Raw genomic sequence first — 27,587 nt, 5'->3', positions numbered from 1 at the left:
TTTAAATAATTTCTTTAATATTTTTTGTATTTAAGTGTATTTATATGTATTATTAAAAATATTAATAATAATGAATTTAAAAATTAGTATACTTTTTTTATTTTTATAATAATAATAATAATAATAATAATAATAATAATAATAATAATAATAAGGTTTTTGTTTGCAGAAAAATCTTAATATTTTTTTTGCAGAAAAGTCCCAATATTTTGGGTCATTTTGTGAAATAGTCCCAATATTTTGGGTCAGTTTATGAAATAGTCCCAAATTAATTTGTTGCCGGTTCCAACCAGTCAAAAATGATCAAAATGCATACTTTTGCCGGTTTTTAAGACTTTTTCGTAAACAAAAATTAGTTTAGGACTAAAATGTAAACCGGGCCAAAATTTAGGGACTTTATTGGAGATTTCCCTTTTATGTTCGACTACTCTTTCTGTCTACACCTTGAGCTTCCATCTTTTTCACTTTAGTTCTCCAGCTACAAAGAGAGTCTCTCAAGTCCCTCAACTTCCAGCTGCATCCAATTTTGACCTAATAAACTAGGACTGTGGAAAATAACCGAAACTGAACCAAAAACTAAAAAAAACTAAAAAAAATTGAAACTGAAAAAAACCGAACCGTTTGAAAAACCAACGGTTTAGTTTTTTCTATTTATAAAAACCGACTTTTTTCGGTCCAGTTTGGTTTTTTTAAATATAAAAACAAAAAAAAATCGAACCGAACCGAACTACCAAATATATATGTTTTAGTTACTCTGATGGATTAAAGTTTTTAGCAAACATCCCTTTGACTTCATGCATTAAAGTATTTATAATATCCAAGTTATTTTTATATTATACTTGAATAAAATATTCATAAGCACATTATACCTATAAAAATTGTGTAAAACTTGTATAAAAGTGTCATTTTTGTCAAGGTTATAAGGAAGTAAAAAAAGAAAGAAATTGTAACGTCCGTGTTTCTAAGCTAGGCACTAATGGTGATGTAATAGTCTAGGTCAACCTTTGCAATTTCTTTTGAAATAATAAGATGTATTATTTGATTAATATGTGTTTTATGCTTAATTATTATAATTTAATGAATTAAGGGTAAAAATAAGCGTCGAAAATAAAATTTAGATAAAGCCGATATCTATGAAGAAAGTTGTAGTGGTTGAAATAAGGATCCCGGATGTATAAAGAATACCGAAATCCGAGTTATAACGAATAAGTTATGACCTGTCGAAGTTCCGCGACAAAACCGGCACGGCGCCAAATGACGTAAAAAGTGAGTTTTTGATAAACTACTTTTTAGCCTTGGTGATCTAAATAAAAGTCGTAGTATTTGTTAAACAGAGAATTTTCATAAAGAGAACGCCCAAATCTGACTTCGTATGAGGAAGTTATGATTTTTCTAAGTTTCAGCTTAGCAGTAGACAGCTAAAAACTCGAATTTTAGATCGAGTGGTTTTTAGCCGACACAATCTAAACGAGAATCGAATCTCGTCAATAGTAGTACAACGGTAAAAAGACAGACGAAAATGGACGTCGGATGAAGAAGTTATGAATTTTTAACGGATTTTCCTGTCCCGGTCTGTTAAAAATAATAATATTAAAAATAATGTCGAAATTAGCCGATGGAGTCTAAACGAAAGTTGTAGAGCATAACTTTACCTACGCGTGCATATAAAAAACGTCGAAAATGGAGCTCGTATGCGAAAGTTATGGATTTTAGAAGTTTGGGACACAAAATTCAAAAAAAATGCTAAAACCGATGAATTTCGCATGGCTGGACTTCGGCCACGTCACCCTTGCACACGAGTCTTCCCCGTGTCCGATTTGATGAGTCATCCGAAGCCAGTTGCCCGACGCGTGTCGCCTGCCCCTCGCATCCGAAGCGCGGCCTAGTCCAGATTCGACGCGTGTCCTCGATGTGGCGCTTCCGAGCTCGGACCCGTGTCCACCTGCGAACCGAGCCGCGTAGCCCCTCCCCCTCCTATCCGAAGCTGCCGCGTGTCCCTTCCTTCGGCCGGAGCTCCGAACCTCGCACCTATATAAAGGGGGTGCGAGATTTCCCGGGTAACTTTTGGAAATTGCCACTTTTTCACCCTAAACTCCATATTTTTACTAATTTGACTTCCCCCGAAGCCCCGAAATCATTTCCAACACCTGAAACACGTTCCGGAGTGCCCGAAGAGCCCGAGAAATTTATCTTTTCGGTTTGAACCCCAACCCTCGCAAGGCCCGGTTTTTGGGAAAACATCCCGGTTTTATCGGAAAAGATTATTTTAAGAGACGAGGTGCTGCTCAATTATCGTCTTAACAAGTGGGTGTATAGTTACTTTCATATTACACATAGATATGAAGTATTTTCTATAAAATATGTGTTATGTGTAATTATATTGATTGTTTATTTGAGATGGCTGTTGAATAGATGTTTTATACAAGTTTTAAATTGTATATGTATTTTTATCTACAAATATGTTGGGTAAAACATGGGTAGACGAAATAGTTGATGTGTGTTAAAATGATGAGAGACTTCGATGTTGTTGTTGTTGTTGTTTTTGTCATCTAGCGGAGTATAGATGACGACCACGGACCTTTCTAGACAGTCCGGTGGAACGCTAGCAGGTTCGCAACCTGTAGGTGTTGGTGAACTATATGTTCATTGGTGTACTCCATCCCCCTCATGGTTGCCTTAAGGACATGTATGGCTGAGGAATCCCCTTAGCAGTAGTGTCCATCCCGATGATGATCCTTAGGCTAGGTCCCTTGTGATAGGTGTTTAGGGACGTAAAGTGAGGATAACGGGAACGAGTAATCAGGGTTATTGTTGGTTGATGAAATTAATAAATTTATTTTTTGTTGATGAATTTAATAAATTTATTATTATTTGTGGGTTGAAAACCATATATGCTCACCAGGCTCCCAAGCCTGACCCACTCAGCTTTTTATATTACAGGTAGTGGACCCCGAGCATAGTCGGATGATGATGGGAGATTTTTGGATTATAGGCCAGTAGTTGTAAATAACTGTTGTAAGGATTATAATGTACTGTTTATGCTTTTGATCTGTATCGTAACATGACATCCCGAGGTTTTGATATAAAATGAAAATATATATTTCTTTAAGAAATGTTTTGATAAATTTTTATCATGTTTTGTTTTGGGAACAAATTCCGCACCATCTTTTAAAAGATTACTCTGATTTTATTCTAAAAGCATAAACTAAATCGGTCTTTTCTGACCGAGAAATTTGGGGATGTCACAGAAACTATAAGAAAGGTACACAACTTGCAAGGTTGTCTTGTGAGTTGTTCTAAAATATGAAAGATGTTTCGTCATAAGTTAAAAGTTATTTCGAAAATATCATAAACATGTAGGAGAGTATTTATTGATACTCGTCGAAAGTTGTATTTATGTTATGTGTTAACGGAAAAAACCAAAAACCAAAATAAAAAATCGAAACCGAAAAAAAAACGACGGTTTGGTTTCTCTAAAATAAAAAAATCAAAACTATTGGTTCGGTTTCGGTGATTCGATTTCGATTTTAGTCAAAAACGAACCAAACCGAACTATAATCACCCATATAATAAACAATTATCTGCACCAAAGAGACCAAGTCAACTACAAATTACAAACACGTTTTTATAGTTAACATTAGAAGTCACACATACATTTTAGATTTTATAGTTAAGATTATAAGTGACGCATACCTTTTAGATGTATGGATTCCATATACCATAAAAAAAATACTCTCCCCTATAATAACCAATATTTCCGAAATTATCAGCATGTCAAAATAGAGATTTTCGAAAATGTTGTACCATTTTTTCGAGTGTACAACATAGGCTCATATTTTCGATATAGGGATTTTCAAAATGTTTTTTTTTCTAATTGATTTTTGAAAATCCTTGGGTATTATTTTTTTCCAAAGAACATGTTCGAAACATATAAAAAATCTATGAAATTCCTTGTTTGCAATCATTTTGCACTAAGAGAAATATGCTAATATTAGCTAACAACCCAACGACTTCATGCATTAAAGTATTTATAATATCCAATTTATTTTTATATTATGTTTGAATAAAATACTCATAAGCACATTATACGTATAAAAATTGAACATATGTGGTGTAATACTTGTATAAAAGTGTCTCATTTTAATTTGTCGATGTTATAAGTAAGTAAAAAAGAAAGAAAGTAAAAGAAATGTACACAACTTGCAATGTTGTCTTGTGAGTCGTTCTAAAATATGAAAGATGTTTCGTCATAAGTTAAAAGTTCTTTCGAATATATCATAAACATGTTGGGGAGTATCTGTTGATGCCCATCAAAAGTTGTATGTATTTATGTTATGTGTTAACGGAAAAAACCGAAAACCAAAATAAAAAACAGATAAAAAACCGAAACAAAAAAAATGACGGTTTGGTTTCTCTAAAATAAAAAACCAAAAACTATTGGTTCGGTTTCAGTTTTAGTCAAAAAACCGAACCAAACCGAACCATGCTCAACCGTATAATAAACAATTATCTGCACCAAACAGACCAAGTCAACTACAAATTACAAACACATTTTTATAGTTAAAGATTAGAAGTCACACAAGCATTTTAGATTTTATAGTTAAGATTATAAGTGACATATACATTTTAGATGTATGGATCCCATATAACATAAAAAAAATACTCTCCCCTATAATAACCAATATTTACGAAATTATCAGCATATGATTAAAACGAAAATGTCGTACCATTTTCAAGTGTACAACATAGGCTCATATTTTTGATATAGGGATTTTCAAAAATGTGTTTTCTTTTTTTTCGAATTGATTTCATCTACTTGATTTTCGAAAATCCTTGGGTATTATTTTTTTCTGAAGAACATGTTTGAAACATATAAAAAATCTATGAAGTTCCTTGTTCACAATCATTTTGCACCAAGAGAAATATGTTATTATTTGTTTTGTTCTAAAAATCATGAACATTGTATCTTCAAAACACTAGACAACGTTCGAAAATCATGAATAAGCTCGAAAATAATAAACAAGTTCAAAAATGATAATATTTCAAAAAACTTTTATATATTTTACTAGTGTTAAGTTTTGACAAAAAAAAATTATGGGTTTTATGTTCGTGAGAGTACCAAAACAAAAGAAATGAAGCCAACGAATGAGTTATTTATGTCTATGACATGGTGCTTTTAGGCTAACGGACTACAACCCACAACCGGAAGTAGAGGTCTTGGCCGAACGATTTCCTGACACTCTTCATCAATTTAGGAGTTGGAATTGTATTTTGGACAACAGATCGTCTCATCCACGACCATGCGCAAAGATATGGCTAGTTATATGTAAGATCCAGAAGGCTCTAGATAGATATGAATCTGAAAATACTGAAAAACATTAATGAAATTTTTATTTATTGTTTTGACAATCTTTCAGGTGAAAGTGTGTCGGAGATTAATATTTCCTATGAAATATTGTCAAACAAGATATATAAATTCATTACTAGTTTTTTTGTTGCACAATAATCCATTATGTATGAGAATTATAAATATATACAAAATTTGTATAGGTAACTGTATAAATATATCAATGCATAAATTACAATTTTAATCCCTCAACTTTGTATATCCGTCACTTACAAACCCTATATTTTGTAAAATTATATTTGCTACCCCCTTTACTTTTTAAATATCTCTTTGACTCCTTCCACCTTCAACTTTGTAAGATGTTACTTTTACCCCTTCACTTTCTATAAAATGATATTTTCATCCCTTTACTTTTTAAAATGTCACTTTCACCCCCTTTCCACCTTCAACTTTGTAAGATGTCACTTTTACCACTTCGTTTTTTAAACTTCCGTGTTTATCCCGTGTCTCCGAATTTTTCCTCCCTTTACTATAAAATGATATTTTCCATCCCTTTACTTTTTAAAATGTCATTTTATGTGAAAACCCTAATTCTGCTTGGGCCTTTCTGTTGGGCTTTGGTAATTGGGCTATTGATAGGCCATCCAAGAACAAGTATATGGACTAGAATATTTGGATGAGCATTAGGGTAAGGCCTATGTGAGGGGTTTGTGCCAAATTTGGAAAATTGGGCCATAATTAGGCCTTGATTTATTATTTGGCTTTTGGGCTTCTAGAGTTTGAGTTTTGGCCTTGGTTTGGACCAAGTTAGGTTAGGGGTAAAATAGTCTTTTTACCCCAATCATGGACTTATGGTTATGTATTGGTACCCGATTATTAATTAGGTGTTGTTCTGATGTTGACAGTTCGGGAATCTGTCAACCAACAGTTGGAGTTTTATCTACAGGACTTCAGCAGTGCGAGGTGAGTCTCCTCATCATACCAATGGGTCTAAGGCACCAAGACCGACGCATTTAGTTAGTTGTAATGTTTATTGTGGATTCACTACTGATATGTATGGTATGTATGAACATGTGAATGTGCTAGTATTTTATTGACTAGATATATGAAGACCCCGGGGGGAGCGTGTGGCAGTTGGATATTAGACCATGGGGAGAGCCCATGTCACTTGGTTGTCAGACCATGTGGGGGAGCCCATGGAATTCCAAGTCAAACCATGGGGGGAACCCATGGCATATAGCTGTAAGACCCTGGGGGGAGCCCACGACATCCTGGAGTAAGACCCTGGAGGGAGTCCACGACATCCTTATATGTTTATATGCTTGGCTTGTGTATACTAGTTGATTATGTGACATGTGGTACGCTAGTTGTTTATGAGATATGTGATATGCTAGTTGTCTTTGTGATACTTGCATGGAAGACCCCGTGGGGAGCCCGTAGTAGTTGGATATCAGACCATGTGGGGGAGCCCATGGCATTCCGTATATGTTGTATGCATGGCTTGTATGGTTGATATGATTTATGTGATTATGTAGATTGTGTGGTGTATGTTATGTGGAACTCACTAAGCTTCGTGTTTACAGTTTTGTTTATGGTTTCAGGTATCATCGGTTTGGAAAGGAAGGACCTGGCTTGATCGCAGCACACACACCTGTGTTTCCGCAATATATAATTTTGGGACGAACTTTGATAAATGTTTTTAATTAATCATGTTTTTGGAATGTTTGGATTTAGAAGATATCTGTGTTTTGACTATAATAAAAATAAAATTTTTACCCTTGATTTTTGGGTCGTTACATTACGTATATAATAGATTTACACCAAAGTTATTATAAATCTATGTCGGGAGCTTAGATTTACACTATAAATCCCTCCCGAATTAACGGTTATAAGTCAGAGGATTTTAACTAAAACAATCGGTCTCAGTGTACACAACAACATAACCCATAGCTTAGGAAATGATCCTAGCTCATAAAGCTTTTAGAAACAGACATAGCTCACATAGAGCGTCCCACGGGTGTGATGGAACCTAACAATATGTCTAGGCATCGTAATCCTAAACTCTCCGATATAAGACTTTAGAATACTTATAATTCTTTGATGTTTATGAATGATTTTGATTTAAGTCTTTTAGTATTTGAGATTCGTAAGATATAATATATTTCTAAATTTTATTGTCTGTCATGACGAAATTCGGGCAGCCTAATGGCTATTTTTATAATATTTATAGTTTTCAACCAACGATTCCCATAATATTCGATAAATTGCATAATTGATACGATGTATAATTTATTAGGTAACAATTCTTAAAATCTAAGAATCAGTTATGTTATCATAAATGACGAATTTCGTATTACAACTAAAATAATATATATATTTAAAATAATTATAAAAAAATAAAATACATTGTTTTATTATAAATCATTTCTACATGATGATCGATAGTATATATATATATATATATATATATATATATATATATATATATATATATATATATATCGGGTCGTGGATATGAACCGGGTCTTGGATATAACCCACGAAAAAGGATCCACGCCCCACCTGCAGTTTGCAAGAAACGAGCCGCAACCCACAACAATTTCATAATAACAGAAACTACCCTTTTTAACAAATTATTTCATAAATGAGACCAAACCAAGAATTGCAACATTGACACAAATTATCCAAACACAAAATAAATAATAAATACGAGATTGAATGTTATAAATACTTAGTATTTTCAACAAAAGTCTAAAAGTTATCAAAACTTAATGATACGCGAGGAAGTAACATTCATTAACAAAAAAAAAAAAGTTAAAGTGTTCCACTATAATAGTCGTGGTCTTCTAAAATTTCATGCTCTTCCTTTTCTACCTTCCTTCTTAATACATAATTTGAGTATACGGGGGTCGACTCTTGTAAGGAAATTGATGGCTCCTTCTTAATACATAATTTGAGTATACGGGGGTCGACTCTTGTAAGGAAATTGATGGCTGCGATCAACCAATTCCAAATTCAAACACCCTAATAATATTTTTAAATTTGAAACAAACTTATATTTAAACATTTGAGAATAACATTCAAATTTATGTCATAAAACAATATCATAAGTTTTAAACATTTAGTAAGAAGTATGCAATACACACACAACTACTCAATAACCCATGTTAATCTCACGTGCAAACTCAAAATAGTGGTATGGACTCCACAACTACTCGATAACCCATGTTAATCTCATGTGCAAACTCAAAATAGTGGTATGGACTCCGGGTTCATGTATAGTTAGCACATAATAAAATCACACAACTTTTGCATTAATCTAAAGCTAGGTACTATCAGACTAGATCATATGGGAGTTATAAAGACCATATATCCATGTGAGAGCCTACCGGAATACTACTCATAAAATATGTTTTTGATAGGGAAAACTAAGCTTAGGGATCCCAAAGATAGATTGTCATATACAAGTCAACCCGTCATATCTAAATGCACAATTATGGTGCTTAAAACAACACAACCCGTCCTATTTGAATGCATAAGCATGGTGCTCAAAACAGTTTTCAGTTCAAAACAATAGTTTTCCAATAAATATAGTCATTTCAAAATAGATTTTATGGATGCAATATTTAATTATAATATAATCATACTCGAATCATATAGTATGATCACATGAAATTATCAAGTCTAATTGTCTAAATAATGATGTATTGGGGGTATATTTTTCATGTTTTAAACTATTTAATGTTAAAAGATGGTTTATTGAACTTTTTTTTATATATGTTTGAAACTGTTTTTTATAGAATCTTATGATTTTAATTCGATTTTACAATTATGATATTGTAAAACGGAAAACGATCGTATATAAAATTCATATCTTGACAACAATATATCGGTGGTATCCATCATTTCACATATATAAACGACCTGAAATCTATATTTAGCTAGAAAAATATTATTAAAAAAATGAAAAATATACAATAAAATGATAAAAATATGTGTTTTTGTGTTTTATCCATTAAAAAAATAAGAAAAATAGAATCGCCTCTTTATTCCGTCCGTTCGTATAAGAGGCTAGATGCAAATGTCTTGTTGTTGTATAAACCCTAAAGAAATCTTGAACGCACTCTTGTTCCTGCAGCCTCGCTCCTGCTCCCGTGCTTCTCTCGTTTCTGTTTGTAAAAGGAAATATGCCTCCAAAGGCTGCGAAATCGAAGGAAGCACCCGTAGAAAGGCCAATCCTTGGTCGTTTTTCATCGCATCTGAAGATTGGGATCGTTAGTTCCTGTTAACTCTCACTGTCATGAATCGCAATCATTATTTGATTCATGCTTATTTTTATACAGTTTCTAATCCGATTCAGTGTAATTCAGTATGATTTATTCGTTTTTACGACAAGTATATGATAGGGAGTAGTAGTACTATATGAAGTCATAAACTTCAAGCTTTGACTATTGGTATCCTAAATAGTAATCCTAGATGATGAAATAAGGATCTTTGCTTCCTTGCTACTAATAAAGGAGATTACATCTTCATTTTTGTGCGTCGGGACTCCAGATTGTAGTTAAATTGCCTGATCTGGGATTTGTTACAATGTAAACTGTTTTCAGGTTGGATTGCCGAATGTAGGGAAATCCACTCTCTTCAACACTCTCACTAAGCTGTCGATTCCTGCTGAGAACTTTCCATTTTGTACCATTGAACCTAATGAAGCTCGTGTCAATATTCCTGATGAGCGTTTTGAATGGCTTTGTCAGCTATTCAAGCCAAAGAGTGAGGTAATATATATATTCCATGTTATGCACACTATTATATATGGAAACATCAACATATAAACTGTTCATTTGAATGCTGAATAAGTTTTCATTTGATGATCTACTCTTAGCTTCCAACTAAATTAACCAAAATGTTGGCTTGTATTGATGTCTACTTTTTGTTTGCTTGTTAGATCTCTGCATTCTTAGAGATACATGACATTGCTGGATTGGTTAAAGGTGCCCATGAAGGACAAGGGCTTGGAAACAATTTCTTATCTCACATTCGTGCAGTTGATGGGATATTCCATGTTTTACGTAAGATTAATATTTGTTTTTTCTATTGTGGATTTGCTTATTCATTTTCAAAGTGTGAAAATGTTTGTTGTGGTATATATTTGTAAAACAGGTGCATTTGAAGACCCGGATATTATACATGTTGATGACATTGTGGATCCTGTAAGAGATTTAGAAGTTATAACTGCAGAATTACGGCTGAAGGTGTGTTCTAAAATTTGTTTGGATGCTTATTTGTTGTATGATTTAGATTCTTAACAATTAACATTAGCATGCTCTTATATTTTAAAGGATATTGAGTTCATAAAAAGAACAATTGAAGATCTTGAAAAGAGCATGAAGAGGAGCAACGACAAGCAGTTAAAAATAGAACTTGAATTGTGTTTGAAGGTATGTATCTTCATAGATTTACCAAGTTTTTTTTTAATGTATATTTACTTCATTAAAAGTCAAATGTGTGCACATTGACTCTACTTTGTTTTTTGTTTAGGTGAAAACATGGCTGGAGAGTGAAAAAGACATTCGTTTAGGGGACTGGAAAGCTGCTGAAATTGAAATACTGAATACGTTTCAGTTGCTCACTGCAAAACCTGTTGTTTATCTGGTAAATTCATTTGTTCTTGAATGTCTATTGTTATGCTGATAATATTGAAATCTTGAATACCCTTTACACATTTGTGCAGGTGAATATGAATGAAAAAGATTATCAGAGGAAGAAGAACAAGTTTCTTCCCAAGATTCATGCTTGGTATGCTTAATTTACTTTTTACATCTTTAATCAGCATAAAAGACACTTAAAACATCATATTGAATTATTGAATTTGTTGGTGATTTAACTTTTAAGTTTTTTTATTTTGTACTAGGGTGCAAGAGCATGGGGGCGAGACAATTATTCCTTTCAGTTGTTCTTTGGAACGGAATCTTGCTGATCTTCCAGATGATGAAGCAGCAAAATACTGTGAGGAGAACAAGATACAAAGGTCAGTTGAGATGATGTTTTCTTGAAAATCATGTGTATTTTTTGTTGGGTATTTTATTGTATTATTATTTGAAAAGTATTATTAATCAAATATGGAATGTGGCACAGTGCTCTTCCAAAGATTATAAAGACTGGATTTTCTGCTATTAATCTTATCTACTTCTTCACTGCTGGACCTGATGAGGTAATTTCTTTTCTATAAACAGTAAAAAAATCTTTACTTCCCAGATTGTTGTATAATTTAAATTAAAGATGATGTGGCAATTGGGATGCAGGTGAAATGCTGGCAAATTCGGAGGCAAACAAAGGCACCTCAAGCTGCAGGAGCAATTCATACTGATTTTGAAAGAGGGTTTATCTGTGCAGAGGTTATTATCAATCTTAAAATATAGTATTTCTGAATCTTTTAAGTATTGATTTTGAGGATGAGGATGAGAATCTGTATGTTTTGATGCTTTTGTAGGTAATGAAGTTTGAGGATCTTAAAGAGTTGGGAAGCGAGTCTGCTGTTAAGGTATTATCCATATGATATGTGGTTGATTAATTAAGGGGAAGGGGGTGTTTGTTTTTGAGTTAAGCACTTAATTGCAGGCTGCTGGGAAGTACAAGCAAGAGGGAAAGACTTATGTGGTTCAGGATGGTGATATTATATTTTTCAAATTTAATGTCTCCAGTGGTGGGAAGAAGTAAGGTATTATTATGCTCTGCATGTTTCTCTGGTTTAAACAACCAAACAAACAAACTCTGTATCTGAGAGAGTCTTTAGGAAAGAGGTTTTTTTTTTTTGGTGCTACTGTGTTTGTTCCTTGGACATAAGTTGTAATCCTTTGTTTTGAAGATGACTGAATGAATATTTGTATGAAATAGAGAAATGAGAGATGCATGTCATGCCATCATTCATCAATGAGTTTTTTTTTTTCTTTCAATTGCTTGCCTCCCCCAGATAAGAAAGAAGAACCCTAAATATGATTACAATTTGCAGTTGTCACTTTATATTTTGTTGGATTTCTAAATTAAAATAAAGGGGAAATTATGCTAAAGAACAATGCGTTTTATCATTTTTACCAAAACAGACAATGTACTCTATTAGTCGTGAATAGCTACAGCTACTAGCTAGCTAGTTTTGCTAAGCAAGCCCTTAAATAATAGACAGAATTATATTAGGGGCAAATGTCATATTAGCCCATCAAATTTATCATGTTTGTTTTAAAAGGTTACTCAATTATTTTTTTGTACATTAAGGGAATGAAGTCAGAATTTACCGTTTTAAAAGGTCCTTATTTGACCTGATACCGGGTATCCAGGTAAAATGTGGTGATGTATGTTTGATAAATAGGCTTAACACTTAAAAGGTTTGATGTAGGCCAAACTATTCTTTCAAGCATTTTGTCGAACACCTTCTATGCAATTCTTATATCTCTTTTTTTCTAACACCTTTATGCATTTCTTATTTCCCCCATTGACTGTTAAACCTTTGCCGCAAACCAATTAACAAGAACAGCTTAATTTTAGCAGTAATTATGTATGAACAGGAGGAGAAAAGAAGAATGATTAAAGGGAAAACTAATTATGTTCTTGACAGCCTATTCAATTAAATACATGATATCAGTTGGGCATTGAACAAAATATTGACAAAACCGGGTTTTCATTCAATTTCAAGCCCTCGAGGATAGAAATTTGTACAAAATCTCACAAAACCAGGTTTTCATCAAATCCGTTCTCAATCTTTGTTTTCTCTTCCATCGGAACCACTTGCAACTCGACCATGTTTTAATACCGGTCTCTCTCACTGCTCTGATCTTCATTGCCATCCGACCACCAGGTTAGAACCGGATCACTTGTCAATGCCGACACCCATCATCTTCCTTCAAGCAACAACTCACCAGATCGATGCCTTTAATATTCACCTCCTGCCTCCGCTCCGATATCCTGCTACAGGTGGTGAGCTCCAGCAAAGAACCAAACAAAAAAACAAGTCATCTCTGGGAGCATTGACCTACAGTCGTTGATCTCTTTTTTGTGTTCGCTCTCTGATACATTCAATTCCAAACAAAAACAAAAAGAGAAATTGGACCCATTTCATCAAATGGTTTGCGATATTATATTTGGGATGCACTATTTCTTTTAGCAATTGAAATTGAACAAAAAGAGAAATTGGACCCATTTCTCACAAACTAGCTCTTTTAGAGAGGGAAACCTATTACAGTGGGAGGAGGTTGGAGGTGATAAGGCTACAATTGAAATTAAAACCTGTTATAGTGGGTCAAGTGACCTTTTTAACAGGTCAAACGATAGTTTATGCCTTTAATGTACAAAAAAAAAGTTTGGTGACCTTTTAAAATAAACATGAAAAGTTCGATGGGCTAATATGACATTTGCCCATTACATTATTGACCTTGTCTTCTTCATTACTTATAGAAGTCTATTCAAATTTATTAGCTTCTTTTTGTTCTTTTCAAGCTACTTTAGAAATACCCATCTGGATTTAACGAATCTTTAAACTTTTTTAGAATCTTGTTTTAGACAATTCACTTTGTTTGATCAGATGTATGCATCTTAAATTCTTTCCGATTTTCTTCATTACAGTCTTGGGTTCTTAAATTTAATCATAGGGAAGTTTCTTTAAAGTCGAAAAAACAATATTACTGATGAATTGGAGTCAAACTTGATCCACTTGTTATTTAATCATCTGTGTGCGTTAACTAAAGGATACTCGAAATCGTAGATAGGTATTGTGTTCTGGAACTTTGGTTTTGTAACCCCAAATTGATGCTTCAATGACCCAATGAGCAAAAGAAAAATCATATTTTGTCCAATATTGACGAACATGATTATGTTTTTTGTTTGATTATATTTTTCTATAATAAGGTTTGATTTTAAAAGATTTTGGTATTATTTGTGTTGTAATTATATTGGATACACAGATAAAAAATTCTTAAGAATGAACACCAAGAAATGAAGATGATAAGAGCAAAACGGTCAGTTGGATTGATTTTAACAGCCCAGGGACCAACAACGTGACATAAAACTTTTTCACGGACCATAAATGTCAAAATTGGAAAAAGTGTACTTGATCCAAAAAAATCATATAACCACATGGACCAAAAATGTAATTTTGTCTAAATAACAAATGCATATTGAAACGTTCTAAGTTTGAAAACTACCGAGATAAAATAACTAAAACCTTATGAGCGACAACCATGTAGTTTAGCAAATACTAAGGACAAGGTCGTACACATTCCATGTAAATAGATGATGATAATGCCATGCCTTAAATTTCTTATATGGAAATTTTAATTCATGAACTACTTTAAGTAAAAATATCTTACATGGATAATGATATAGGTTCTTAATATATATTATATATATAAATATAAATTGACACATTTGATGCATATACTATTATTGTATACATGAATAAATATAAATTTATAAAAACATAGTTTGGCGGTAAACTTATAAAAACATTTGATACCTATAATATTATTGTATACACATTAGCAATATATTTATATTTATTTACCCATAATAGCAATGTATTTGAATTGTTTTACTGGTAGTAGCAATGTGTAACTCATAATGGTAACATACTTACATTTTCTTTACACATAATAGCAACGTACTAACAATCCTTTACTCATAATAGCAACATACTTACATTTCTTTATCAGTTATAGAAATATGTAACAAAATGATGTCAATTTACATTTTGGTAGCAAAATGTAAATACATTGCTAATATAGATAAATAATAAAGTCCATTACGATATCAATATAGAAATGTAAGTACGCTGTTATTATATGTAAAATAAAAAAAAAAATACATTGCCTAAATTGGTAGCTAGAGTAAAGCGTGTTGCTATTCACTCACAGCCATGATTAAACCAATTGCTTAAATAAACTGTGATAACAACAATTACATATGTAAGATTTAACTTGAAATTCCCAAAAACACAAACAAGTTTAAAAAAGAAACTATTGCAATTTCCATATTATTTCAAAAAGAATGAAAAAAAGAAACACCCTTTAAAGGTGTAAAAGTATAATCTAGGCCACCAAGTGTGCAATGCTATTGCTTCCTTATCAAAAGCCTCTTATCAACTCCTTCAAAGATCATAAACTAATCTATCCTAAAAATTTTACCTCAAAAAAACCAGGATGCCTATGAAATTACTATCTGACATTTACATTTAACCAACCATCAAATAAAAATTACGCTATAAATTCTGACCAATATCGATCGATGTCAACCCACTCACCTGCAAGTGACCTTCATGATCCTCTCTGAAACCAAAACAAATCCATTAATAATGTAAAACAGTAGATGTAGTTTATAATAAATGGGGCCAAAAGGAAGAAAGACATACTTGCATGATCTCTTATTGTGACCAAGGCCTTTACACTTCCCGCATTGAAGTTGACGTTTAAGAAAATCCGCGGGCCCAACCCGACCCGGTGCAACCTTGCGGATCTTTGTCCTGCCAGGTGTCCGAATCGTGGGTGGAGGCGTAACAACAATCGTCCCATCATCAAATTCAATATCCAATAACCTTTCGACATTTGGCACAGGATGAATCGAATCCGCATATGCCAATTGATACGTCTCAACATGAAAATACCTGGAGCAATGATCATACGCACTCCTCCCATAAGATTCAAGAACCGCAATCGCATGACAACAAGGCAACCCAGTAAGCAACCACCCTTTACAACTACAATCCCAATTCTCAATATCAACAACATCAATACTGTCACAAAATCGAACCTCAAATTTGCTTCCATGTGACCTCAAGATTTGAACCGAATGAGCTTTCATAATCTCATTCTTTAACTTCTCCTCCATCGAAGGAGTCAACCGGGTCATCCACTGAGTCGACTCCACTCTTCTCGTGTATATCAACTGCATCATTTTACCCCTCAACTCGTCGATCATTTGGGTTATTGGTAACTCGTTTGCTTCCGACACCCACGCGTAAAAAACATGACCGAAATTCGATGTCATATGATTATACCTTAAACCTCCAAAAAACGTGTTTGCCCAATGTTCCGGTTCACTACAAATAATCCAATTATAAGCTTCCGGAGATATCGCTTTGATGTCTTGTGTGCATTTCTCAAAACCTTCAAGTTTTGTCGCGTGTGCAGCTGCGTATAAATCTTCAACCATCAACCTTCTTGCATCATGTGAAAAATGTCCTTTTAAATCTTTATTTAATTTCTCAGCTAAATAACCTAAACAATACGCGTGATAACAATCCCCACCAAAAATCTCCGGTAAAGATTCCCGCAAACCCTTCTGGAAATCCGCCACGAATGTAATCTGTATATGCCCGTGTGCCGCCACTGCGAGTTTCAATTCCGTTAAAAACCACCGCCAGTTATCGTCGGTTTCCTCATCAACCACTGCAAAAGCCACCGGAAAAACCCCGTCATCACCATCTGCCGCCGTGGCCGCCAGCAACATCCCTTGGTACCTCGAATTCAACGGCGTGCTATCGAGGAAAAGAAGCGGCCGACAACCTTGTACGAAACCGGACACTGAGGCGTGAAAAGAAACAAAAAGACGATGAAAACTCGAATTTTCCTTAGTAGTAAATGTAGCAAGACTCCCGGGATTTGTTTCCATTATTTTCTCACAAAAAAAGGGTAATTCATTATACGCGTCTTTATAAGATCCTAAAAGTTGTTCACGTGCGTATTCTTTCGCACGTCTTGCTTGGGAATAATTAAGCTCGATTCCATAATCACGTTTAAGATCATTAGCAATGTCTTTTGGTTTAATTTTGGGAGAATCTTTTACTTTTTCTTTTATTAAATTTCCAACCCAACTTCTTGTAGCTCGAAACGCGGGTTTTATTGTGCCACCTTGGCAAGTATGAGTTGGTCTCATTGTTTTGATGCAAACTAATTGTGTTGTTGAAAGTCTTGATGCATGGATACGCCATGGACAGCTTTCTGATTTGCATTTAACAGTGACACGTTGGTTTTCGTTTTTTTTGTAGACATAGTTGAATCCGTGTGCGATTGAATACTTTCTTAGGGCTTCCCGGAATTCAGCTAAGGAATGGAATCGTTGACCAACTCCGGTTATGAGATTCTCCCATTGTTTTGCAGCTATGGGGGATTCGTTGTCGGTTGTGGACATGGGGAAAGGGTTGATGGGAATTGGAGTGATGTCGTTTGTTGATTCTATGTCGATGACTTCGTTTAGAGGGACTACATTGGTTTGACTTTGACCAAGGTCAACTGATGGCACGAGAGCTCCCATGTCTGTTTCAACTGGTTTCTTTTGTGGTCTACACGTGTTTGATAATAAAAACTTATTAGAAAAGGTAACAAATGGTTAGATTCTATTCCTTGAATGGAAATTTAATAAAAATCTGTTTTCCCTTTTCACTATCTTATGTGACAAACATAAACATGCTACGGGAACTATTTTAGGCTGCGTACAGGACAGGACAGGACAACATATCTAGGGTTTCTTTTTTATGATGAGAATGAGGATGATATTTATGTCTTTTCCACATAAATTTAAGGGTGTCTGTATGTGCATTTTAAAAGTTATTGTTGCAACTTAAAGAATCAGATAATTAGAACATCCATTGTTTAAAACTAAGGGTAGGTATGTGCTCTTATTTATCTGAATAATCAGTTTCATAATAGCAAATTAGCAATATATTAGCTGTGTTTCCAAAACTAATCATTTCAGACCTATACAATCAGAACATCAAAACCTGAATCACATTTACCCCAAGCACTCAATATTTGATTATTGTGAATTTGTGATTTCAAGTTATAATGATCGATTTAAAGGCACATAACACCCCTTTAAACACTACACATTGTCATATACAAATAATAAGCATGCTCATGAAACTCTTTAAAATATTGGATAATGAAATTACCTGCGAGCAGGCTGCTTCTTCTTGGGAGTTTTAGCAGGTGGGGCTTCTTTCATTATAAAGACCTCTAGCTGATCAGATTCCTTGTAGTAGTTAACCATTCGATGAAAATCCTTATCTTTTGATACAGTAATGAGATTCTTGTTGTTCCCTGGCAAGAAGTACTTCACTAGCATCCCATCTACAGAAGAATCGATAGTTTCAGCGATCTCTTGTTTGAAACCACTGAACTGCATGTTCTCATCTAGATCAACAGCATAGGCTTCCCCACCAATATACGACATTGATCCATCTTCATTCGTTTCAAATTCACCTCCGTAGTGGCAAATAGCTATCGTCTTCTTTGATGGCACGATTGCCATCTCTGTAATTGTAATAAGTAAATCTGATTCGTTTTTACTGAATGGATATCCAGAACTGACCTAATTCAGAATCAGAAGTCAAAGAGAAAAAATCAATCGTTTACAGTATCAAACGATTAATTAAACCTTAAAAGCTTGAAAGTTAAAACCCATCCTCACGATTAAATCTTAAAAGTTCAATGCCACATTCACGACATACAATATGAAACAAGATAGTAATATCAAAAACACGAAACAGAGTAACAGATAATAAGAAGCGGTCGAAATCATAAAAAGTCAAACCCTAGAAATCGGTGATGCAAAAACAAAACACAGATGGGAGACGGCCTCAATTGTTGAAAATCAAACACTGTTGGAGCTGATCTTGAGTATAGTCCACTAATCATGATTGAGGGTGGGAAACCAATTTCGGAAATAGGGTCCGTACTCCGTACAGAGATTACAGTTAAATAAAGGGAATTGAATGATCGAAAGAGGAGGGAAAGAGAAATACGAAATACCTGTGTGTAGTGGAAGTACGAAACACTAAATATTTTCTGATCTGCCCTTGGAGATTTGCAATTGCAGGTAGGGCTACACTCTGAGGGGGGCGACAGAAAGGATTGGAGAAAGATGAAGGAAGAGAGACGCATGTATTGAAGCTCAGGGGGTGCAATAGCCCAACTTTCCTATTTATATCGACTTTTTATGTTTATGTTTATGGTAAGTTAAATGCAATTGTATTTGTAGGTGTTTAAATCGATTTATGTAGGAGGTGTTTTTTAAGCAATTTATATAAACTTATTTATAGCCTTCAATTGGTCTATATAATATAGTGATTTTCCTAATAACCGATTTATGCATCATAAAATAATAAAATGATAAAATATTGAAACCAATTAAAGGAATACTTTGTATGCATCATAAAATTACAAATATCATTAGTTATACGATTTTCTTTTGTTTTAATACAAACATTTATTTTTTTATACACCATTATATTTTGGAAAAAATTCTGTTTTTTTTTTGCCCTTGGCCGGATCAATAGTATAAGATGGCGTGCCGGTTTGACTAACATGATTTTTTTTTCTTGTTTTTCATTTAGTCACAACATTTACATCTTTATTTGCATTTTAACCTCAATATTTTTTGTTCTCCGTTTGTTGTTATTTTTGAAAAAAAAAATCATTTTAACTTGACATGTCACCAACATGTATTTTAAAATGTCGGGTAAAAACTTCCGATAAACACACATAACTTTAATTGCTAAATGCAAGAAATAACATTATATGTTTTTTATTATGCCGTTGTACTTTTATATTTTTCTTATTACAACATGTACTTCAAATTAAATTTTATTAGGATATTATACTTTGATAAATATAGTCATTAGAGCAACAAATAACACGTTGATTCAAATTATGATGATATGACATACATTAACATGTTTTTATGACATAACAAAGAGGGTTATTTGGCTCACCGACCAATATGCCCCGATGCTTAAGGAGAAGTCTTGAGTTCAACTCTTGCCTTCAACGTCTCTTTCTCTTTCATTTTAAGTTAAAAATACTTGTGGGTGACCAACTAATGATTAAAATTGATTTTTTTCCCCTGAAAGATAATGGCAAAAGGTGAACAAAAAATATTCTGACTAAATGTATATTAGGACGTAAATGGAGAAGCTAAATGCAAATCAAAAAAATATGTCACCAACATATCATTGTAATTGGTGACCGGACAAGAGCCCAAAAATAAAAGGTTTTCCAAACAATAATGTCATAAAGAACAAAAAGAAAAGTTAGGCTTAAAACATAACAAAGCCATATAAATAATGGCTATGAGGCAATAGCCCGTAGATTAATAAGAAAACAATATCTTTGTATATATTAGTTGCATAATTTTTTTTGAACAACAATATTTCATATAAAAGAAAATAAAACTAACAAGGAGATAGAAAATACAAAATTAAGACATAATTGGATTTTTTAACCAATTAATATTAAAAGAAAACCAACGAAAAGAATGTTCGACAATATTATAAAAGATAAATTGATTCGTGATCGAAACAAATAGTTGCATAAATAAATATTTAATTCAAAATGTAAGTAGTTTTTCATGACTATTTTGTATAGGGTTATTTCGGTGTTTGATTTGTGCAATTTCATAAAAAATCGACGAAACTTAGATTTAAGATTTTTTTTTTATGTGTTTGATGTTAAATAGACGAAATTTAATTTTATCAAAAGCTTGCGTATTTGATGGATTTCATCATTTATAAAGAAAGTAGAAGAGATTCAATTTCAATTTTTATCAAATGACCAAAATTGAGTAGTATGGTAGTCTAACTTTTATATTTATAGTTACTATATATCTATAAGTTTTTAATATACACTTATACTTACTATATATCTCTATATATGTATCAGGGTCACCTTTAATTCAACATTTTCGTTACATTCTATCCAAATACGACAAATTTATATCTTTCCAATTCACTTTAAAAATTAATGACATACTAGGGATTTGAATTTAATATAATGTTAAATCGAAATCTAAACAGTTCAATCTTTTATTATTGAAAAAACCATTGATTTAAAACGCATATAATATACAATTGTATTATTTTATGAGTATTAAGTTACTTAAATTTTTAATGTTGTGTATAAAAATTAAGGTATAACATCATATATAATCTAGAAAATATAAAATAAGGAATTTTAAATTATATTTTGTAAAACAATACACAAAGTCTATTATATACTTTACACTATGTGAAAAGCATGCCAAATATAATCTAATTTTTAAGAAAACTAAATTAAATTCACTCACCAAATGATTTAAATTAAATCATAATATTTTAAAGGAAAAAAAAACATATATGTAGTTCATATACATTTTATCTGAGAAATAATTAATAAAGCGTATAATATATTTACTCCGATTTTTAAAATTTAAAACAAAATGGCATAACTGAAATTATTCACTCTTACGGACCGAGAAATAGAAAAGACTGAGCGGTTGACGACGATGTCTAATAACTGAACCAACAACACAGAAAGCGCAAATATGCGTATTCAAATTTCCAAACCCCAAATGTTGTAACTAAAAACCCTCAACTACAAGAGTAGATCATTTGCCATCAATGAATTGGAGCTTTTGCAGTTTATAGAAGAAAATGATGAATGTATCAGGTTCGATCGCTTCTTGTTCGAAGGAGCATCAAAAAATCTATCAAAAATGGTTCGACTATGTTGATTCAGGTTCTAATTTCATTTGATTTTGTTTATGCTTGTATATATCTACGTAATTAACTCACTCAAATCTATAGCTTTGGTTAATTGACCTCATTTGCGTTTGTTTGGCTACATATAAATGAGCGATATACGTAGCCGTTAAATTCGTGCATCTATGTTGAAATTGCTACTAAATTCGCTGTATATGATTTAATCACAAGAACAGATTTCGTTCTATAATAAGCATATGGTTGTGTGTTTTAATGTGTAGATGGTGATGGTCGGATAACAGGAGATGATGCAACGAAGTTTTTTGCTATGTCGAATATTGAAAAACCTGATCTTAAACAGGTGAAGACACTACTATTGCTCACAAATCATGGACTTGGTTTGATGCGTTGAATTTTGATCCTGTAATTTACATAGGTTTGGATGGGGGTTAAGTTTGCTGGTCTTTTATCTGTTTTTGAGCGTATAACATTCATATGATTGATGCTGAAACGGACTGTAGCTGTTGACGCATACTCTATAGTCTATTTGCTAACTGTATTCATCCTACATGTTGCTTTATCTTAGGGTTTTATGAGGTTTAGTAAAATTTGCTACCATATAGTCGTTCTTATGCTGAATTCAGAAGATAATGTAATTAATTGTTGGGAATATTCCTATGCTCCTTAAAGTGTATGGTATAAATATGAATCTGATCATGATATTGATCTCTGTATTTGTCTATTTGCACAAGGGACCAGTTTATTATTGTGCTGTCAAATTTGATTGAAGGAATACCCCCTTAAGATATGCCATCCCTAAAAAAGATAGTTCTTTTTTGCACTCGAAGGTTTTGTTCTTTGATCACTGTTATTGTGCTTTTTGAAGATTTGGACAATTGCAGATTCCAAGCGTCAAGGATTTTTAGGTTTTACAGAGTTCATCACTGCCATGCAGGTATGTCTTCTTTCTTCTTTTTTGTTCTTGCAATATTCACACTATCATCTCACTTGAATTTGATGTTGTTGTTTTGCTTGACAGTTGATCTATCTAGCACAAACAGGACATGAAATAAATGCAGATTTAATGAGAACTGATGGTATGTGAATCTATCTATACGAATTACTTGTACTCATTTCATAGCAACTCTTGAGACTAGATTACTTCTTTCTTATGGACAAATACCTTATGGATGTTTGCTATTGATATTCCATATCATCCTTGTTTTGTGTTTGATAGTTGATCTGGAGCTTCTGCAGCCTCCATTAATGGAAGGCTTGGGTTTACTTCTGGATGTAAGCATCCATTTCTGTTTTGATATCTATCCTTCATATTATAAAACCTTTTTCTTGTATTGATGCTTTATCCTTCTTAATCCCCAGAACCATAGTGGTTCACTAACCAATCATGCCTCTGAAACAAATGGTTAGTACACTGTACACCTCTCATTTTGATGTCAAAAATTTATAAACCGTTTCTTATTCTGTTATTTGCTTCGATTTGATGTAGGCATTATGTCATTTGAGTACGTGTCACCAAGGAAGGTAGGTTTTCACACATCCGGTTAATATTTCCATATTCTTATGACTGATAATAGTTAAACATTCTATTCTATTCTATTTCCTTTCCTTTTCAGACACCTCTTCACACACCTCGTGACAAAGTCACATCTATAATTGATGGGTTGAAAAGATTGTACAACGAAAAGCTAAAGCCACTGGAACTTGCTTACCATTACAATGATTTTGGATCTTCATTATTGGTAAGAAGTTTATATGTATGTTTTTGTCTTTCATACAAATCTGTTTAAAAAAGTGTTTTAATCATCATCATCATCATCAAATGCAGTCAGATACCGACTTTGATGCAAAACCTATGGTAATGCTTCTTGGTCAGTACTCAACTGGGAAGACAACATTTATTAAGCATATTCTTAAATGCAACTACCCGGGTGAGTTAATTTATTTAAATTGTCAAAAATTAAAATAATCTTTCTTTATAATCTTTCTTTTACATGAACAGGAGCTCACATTGGACCAGAACCTACAACCGACAAATTCATTGTTGTCATGGTGATATTACACATCTTATCATCATTTTTTCTGTTTATTTCCATTTTCTTTTTTATGCTTGTTGTTGAATAATAACTGTTTGTAGGGTGGACCCCATGAGGTAACCATACCTGGAAACACAATTGCTGTACACGCAGATATGCCTTTCACTGCCCTTGCTACATTTGGAGGCACATTTCTATCCAAATTTGAATGTGCTCAAATGCCACACCCTGTAAGCTAAGCTTACACATTTAAATTTCACTAATTGCGTTTTAAGTGTATTTACGAATTTACCCCTGTATCTGTAGCTCCTGGAGCATATGACCTTTGTTGACACCCCTGGAGTTTTATCTGGAGAAAAGCAACTCACACAAAGAAACTATGACTATGCTGGGGCGATAAAGTGGTTTTCACACAGATGTGATATTATTCTCCTTCTGTTTGACCCTACAAAACTTGATATCAGTGATGAATTCAAACGTGTGATATGGTCTTTACGTGGTCAAGATGATAAGATCCGAGTTGTTCTCAACAAGGCAGATCAAGTTGATACTCCACAAGTAAGTACTGCTTCCAAATATATTAGTAAATTAATAAATTTAGGGGCCTATTTCTTTTCTTTCCTTGTTAAGTGGTTGAATGGGTAATCAGTAAATTGTCTAAATAAGACCTAAATGACCATCTTGTCCTTACATTAATTGTAATGTGTGAGGTAGAGGATTGGTGTCTTAATACATTAAGCATCGTTTTTTTTGTCTTGGCACATGAAGTCAAAAAGAAACAGCCATGTTGAGTTGTCCTGACTAAGTGCTTAACTCATTAAGCCCATTAAGTCAAAGAGAAACAACTCCATAAAGTCAATGCATAACGTGCTTCCTTTATGTTTTTGTATTGAAGTTGATGCGAGTTTATGGTGCATTGATGTGGTCACTTGGAAAAGTGCTCAAAGCACCTGAAGTGGCACGCGTTTACATTGGGTACGTATGTTTTCCACCATTTTATTGCAGTTTTCATGGAGTATTTCTCAAGGAAAAAAATTCAATTTCTTATAACATTTTTGTCAACAGGTCATTTAATGACAAACCAATTAATGAAGAATTGGTGGATCTCAAAAGCAAGGAGCTTTTTGAAAAAGAACAGGATGATCTCCTTGTAGACTTGAAAGACATTCCAAAGAAGGCTAGTGATCGTCGGGTATGGTATAAAATAAAATCTATTTGGTCTTTTGATGAAAATCTAACAAGAAGTAATATTCTTTTTTTTTTTCAGATTAATGAATTTGTTAATCGTACTCGAGGCGCCAAGATACATGCCTACATAATCAGCCAGTTGAGAAAAGAGATGCCCTTGCTGGGTAAATCTAAAGCTAAGCAGAGACTTATGAAGAATCTTCAGGATGTTTTTACAAAGGTAATAAATAAAACTACCAACACATCACATGATAATGATAATATTAGAGTAAATTACATATTTGGTCCCTGAGTATAGCTGATTTTTGGCAAATTTGGTCACAAAAAGTTTTCTCTTGCAATTTCGGTTCTCATGTAACAGTTTTGGTCCATGTTCCACAAAAAATCACTATTTTTGTCACGGGTATAACTGATTTTTTGTAATTTTGGTCTCAACTGTAGTCTTTTTCTTGGGATAGGGATCAACAACGTTATTATAAAAACCTCAAATAAGGACCAAAATTGAAAGAAAAAAAAAAGTAGCTATACTCAGTGGTCAAAAACGTAATTTACTCATTTTTCGAGTAAATTATATTCTTGGCTCCTGAGTATAGGTGAATTTTGCATTTTTTGGTCCAAAAGGTTCTTTTGCAATTTTGGTCCTTAATTGTCAATTGAGGTTCTTGTAACATTTTTTTGTCCATGTTCCCAGAAAATTACTATATTTTGTCATGAGTATAGCTGATTTTTGCAATTTTGGTCCCAAACATATAGTCATTTTCTTGGAAGAGGGACCGAAAACATCAAATAAGGAACGCAAATGCAAGAGAAAACTTTTTTTGGCCAAAATTGGAAAAATCAGCTATACTCGGGGGCCAAAACTGTAATTTACTATTTTTTTTATAATAAGTTACATTTTTGTTCTTGACTATAGCTGGATTTTTTGCAATTTTGGTCCCAAAAAGTTCTCTCATAATTTTGGTCCTGATTGTCTCGGAACATGGACCAAAAACCTTACAAAACCTCAAATAAGGACTAAAATTGCAAAAGAAAACTTTTTGAAATGAAAATTTCAAATCAGCTATATATTGAGGGACCAAAAATGTAATTTACTCTAATTTTTCTGTGGTGGAAAATCACGACATGTAAGGGTAACACCATATCCTGATTTATATATAAATTATAAAAAACGTGAGCCACATGATAATGATAATTTTGGTAAACAAAACATATATACAATACAGGTTGAAAAGGAGTTTCATGTGCCAACATGTGATTTTCCAGACGTGGAGCAATTTAGGCAAGTTCTTGGTTCATTCAACTTCGATAAGTTTGAAAAACTGAACCCAAAGTTGATTGAGGCTGCAGATGACATGATTAGATACGACATTCCACACCTCCTTAAAAACTTTAGAAATCCTTACGAATGAATAGTTACCTACACAACTTTGAGTAGTTTCTTCTTTCAAACCCTTCCCTTTATATGCACATATGAACTGAACACTTATATCGTGGATTTCTCATCCACTTAAATGTTTTGTTTTTGGTACTAGATGTGGGTTGCTTAAAGCTTGCCAATATTCTTTTGTGATGGACACTGAATGGAAAATACCATGTGAAAATAATTTTCTTTCTTCTTGGCTCTTCTTTAGTTGCCAAATTAACTAAAACTTAGAGTAAAATACTCGATAGTACATCCACAAAAACATATTTTTTGTATTTAGTAAAAAGCAAAACATTTTATCCAAATTATATGTTTGTATTAGCTTTTGATTGTTTCATGTTTTTTTTGTGAATTAGTTTAAGTTGTTATAAAATTAACTATTCTTCGACTTCTCAACTTTAACTATAAAAATCATACCAAGCAAAATAAATCATACCATTGTGTGTACTTAAAATGGATGAAGCAAGCATTCTTGATTCCTAATCCAAAATTAGAGATTTATCCATCTTAATTCACACAAAGGAAATCATCTCAATTTTTCCCTTTCATCTATAAGGAAATCTGCAAAAATAATCCTTACATTTGGGCTCTATTCATAAAAATAAAAAAAAATAAAAAAAAAGTCATTCCTTAATTTTTTTTTAGCAATTTAACTATTGAAACCGGTAAACACTTGCAAAATAACTCTTATAACGGGTTAGTGTAGGTTTTAAAGGTTAAATTGCAAACAAGAAATCATAAATGATTTTTTCGTTAATAAACTTAAAGTTTAAAGACTTTTCTGAAGATTTTTTTATATATATACTAGATTTATTTGAAGAAAACTTATATTTATTTATTAAAAAACTCAAAATAACGATAATTATTTTCTTATTAAAAAACACAATAATTATAATTTATATGTTATTTTTGGAATTTTTTGTGATTATCTTTAATAAATATCATTACTACAATCATAAATATATCATCTATATCCTATACAGCTTAAGAGGACCTTGTTGATTTGTCGCAATAAGTATATTTCTAGGCCAAATGCTACTTCATTGTTGAATTTTTACGTCTTTGAGTGTAAAACGTTTA

At 32.9% G+C, this 27,587-nt stretch overlaps 3 protein-coding genes across 4 annotated transcripts; 2 read left to right on the top strand and 1 right to left on the bottom strand.

The window, feature by feature from the left end:
* Window positions 1–9,426: 9,426 nt before the first annotated feature.
* Window positions 9,427–12,278, top strand: LOC145104364 (obg-like ATPase 1). The gene is made up of 12 exons (XM_079041627.1): window positions 9,427–9,621; window positions 9,955–10,122; window positions 10,293–10,416; window positions 10,508–10,599; window positions 10,687–10,785; window positions 10,886–10,999; window positions 11,079–11,143; window positions 11,259–11,375; window positions 11,483–11,558; window positions 11,650–11,742; window positions 11,838–11,888; window positions 11,966–12,278. Exons 1-12 carry the CDS (start codon window positions 9,535–9,537, stop codon window positions 12,062–12,064), a joined length of 1,185 nt encoding a protein of 394 aa, XP_078897753.1. The 5' UTR covers window positions 9,427–9,534; the 3' UTR covers window positions 12,065–12,278.
* Window positions 12,279–15,335: 3,057 nt separating this feature from the next.
* Window positions 15,336–19,300, bottom strand: LOC145104363 (uncharacterized). 2 transcript variants are annotated; one of them, XM_079041625.1, is made up of 4 exons: window positions 19,138–19,300; window positions 18,279–18,697; window positions 15,741–17,669; window positions 15,336–15,657 (listed from the first exon to the last, which is right to left on the bottom strand). In XM_079041625.1, the coding sequence occupies exons 1-4, from the start codon at window positions 19,267–19,269 to the stop codon at window positions 15,591–15,593; spliced, it is 2,547 nt and encodes an 848-aa protein (XP_078897751.1). In that variant the 5' UTR covers window positions 19,270–19,300; the 3' UTR covers window positions 15,336–15,590. The 2 variants fall into 2 exon arrangements, with proteins under 2 accessions (XP_078897751.1, XP_078897752.1); XM_079041626.1 differs by having other exon boundaries at window positions 18,279–18,692; window positions 19,138–19,255.
* Window positions 19,301–21,649: 2,349 nt separating this feature from the next.
* On the top strand, window positions 21,650–26,696 carry LOC145109760 (EH domain-containing protein 1-like). The gene is made up of 16 exons (XM_079046922.1): window positions 21,650–21,879; window positions 22,124–22,203; window positions 22,729–22,797; window positions 22,882–22,939; window positions 23,080–23,135; window positions 23,223–23,265; window positions 23,350–23,384; window positions 23,477–23,602; window positions 23,689–23,791; window positions 23,863–23,912; window positions 23,998–24,126; window positions 24,203–24,454; window positions 24,792–24,871; window positions 24,962–25,088; window positions 25,164–25,304; window positions 26,308–26,696. The coding sequence occupies exons 1-16, from the start codon at window positions 21,795–21,797 to the stop codon at window positions 26,491–26,493; spliced, it is 1,620 nt and encodes a 539-aa protein (XP_078903048.1). The 5' UTR covers window positions 21,650–21,794; the 3' UTR covers window positions 26,494–26,696.
* The last annotated feature ends 891 nt before the right edge of the window (window positions 26,697–27,587 follow it).

The sequence above is a fragment of the Lactuca virosa genome, chromosome 4 (genome assembly GCF_052849685.1).
Source record: "Lactuca virosa cultivar CGN04683 chromosome 4, Lactuca_virosa_CGN04683_v6, whole genome shotgun sequence".
NCBI lineage: Eukaryota > Viridiplantae > Streptophyta > Magnoliopsida > Asterales > Asteraceae > Lactuca > Lactuca virosa.
Note: the sequence above shows the minus strand (reverse complement) of the source record. Positions and strands in the feature narration are given on the sequence as shown.

Coding starts and splice junctions, on each gene's coding strand:
- LOC145104364 (XM_079041627.1), top strand. CDS start 9,535: ATGCCTCCAAAGGCTGCGAAATCGAAGGAAGCACCCGTAGAAAGGCCA. Junction 10,123..10,292: donor TATTCAAGCCAAAGAGTGAG/GTAATATATATA, acceptor TTTGCTTGTTAG/ATCTCTGCATTCTTAGAGAT. Junction 11,559..11,649: donor TCACTGCTGGACCTGATGAG/GTAATTTCTTTT, acceptor ATTGGGATGCAG/GTGAAATGCTGGCAAATTCG.
- LOC145104363 (XM_079041625.1), bottom strand. CDS start 19,269: ATGCGTCTCTCTTCCTTCATCTTTCTCCAATCCTTTCTGTCGCCCCCC. Junction 18,698..19,137: donor CGTACTTCCACTACACACAG/GTATTTCGTATT, acceptor ATTCTGAATTAG/GTCAGTTCTGGATATCCATT. Junction 17,670..18,278: donor AAGAAGCAGCCTGCTCGCAG/GTAATTTCATTA, acceptor AAACACGTGTAG/ACCACAAAAGAAACCAGTTG.
- LOC145109760 (XM_079046922.1), top strand. CDS start 21,795: ATGATGAATGTATCAGGTTCGATCGCTTCTTGTTCGAAGGAGCATCAA. Junction 21,880..22,123: donor GTTCGACTATGTTGATTCAG/GTTCTAATTTCA, acceptor TTTAATGTGTAG/ATGGTGATGGTCGGATAACA. Junction 23,136..23,222: donor GCTTGGGTTTACTTCTGGAT/GTAAGCATCCAT, acceptor CTTAATCCCCAG/AACCATAGTGGTTCACTAAC.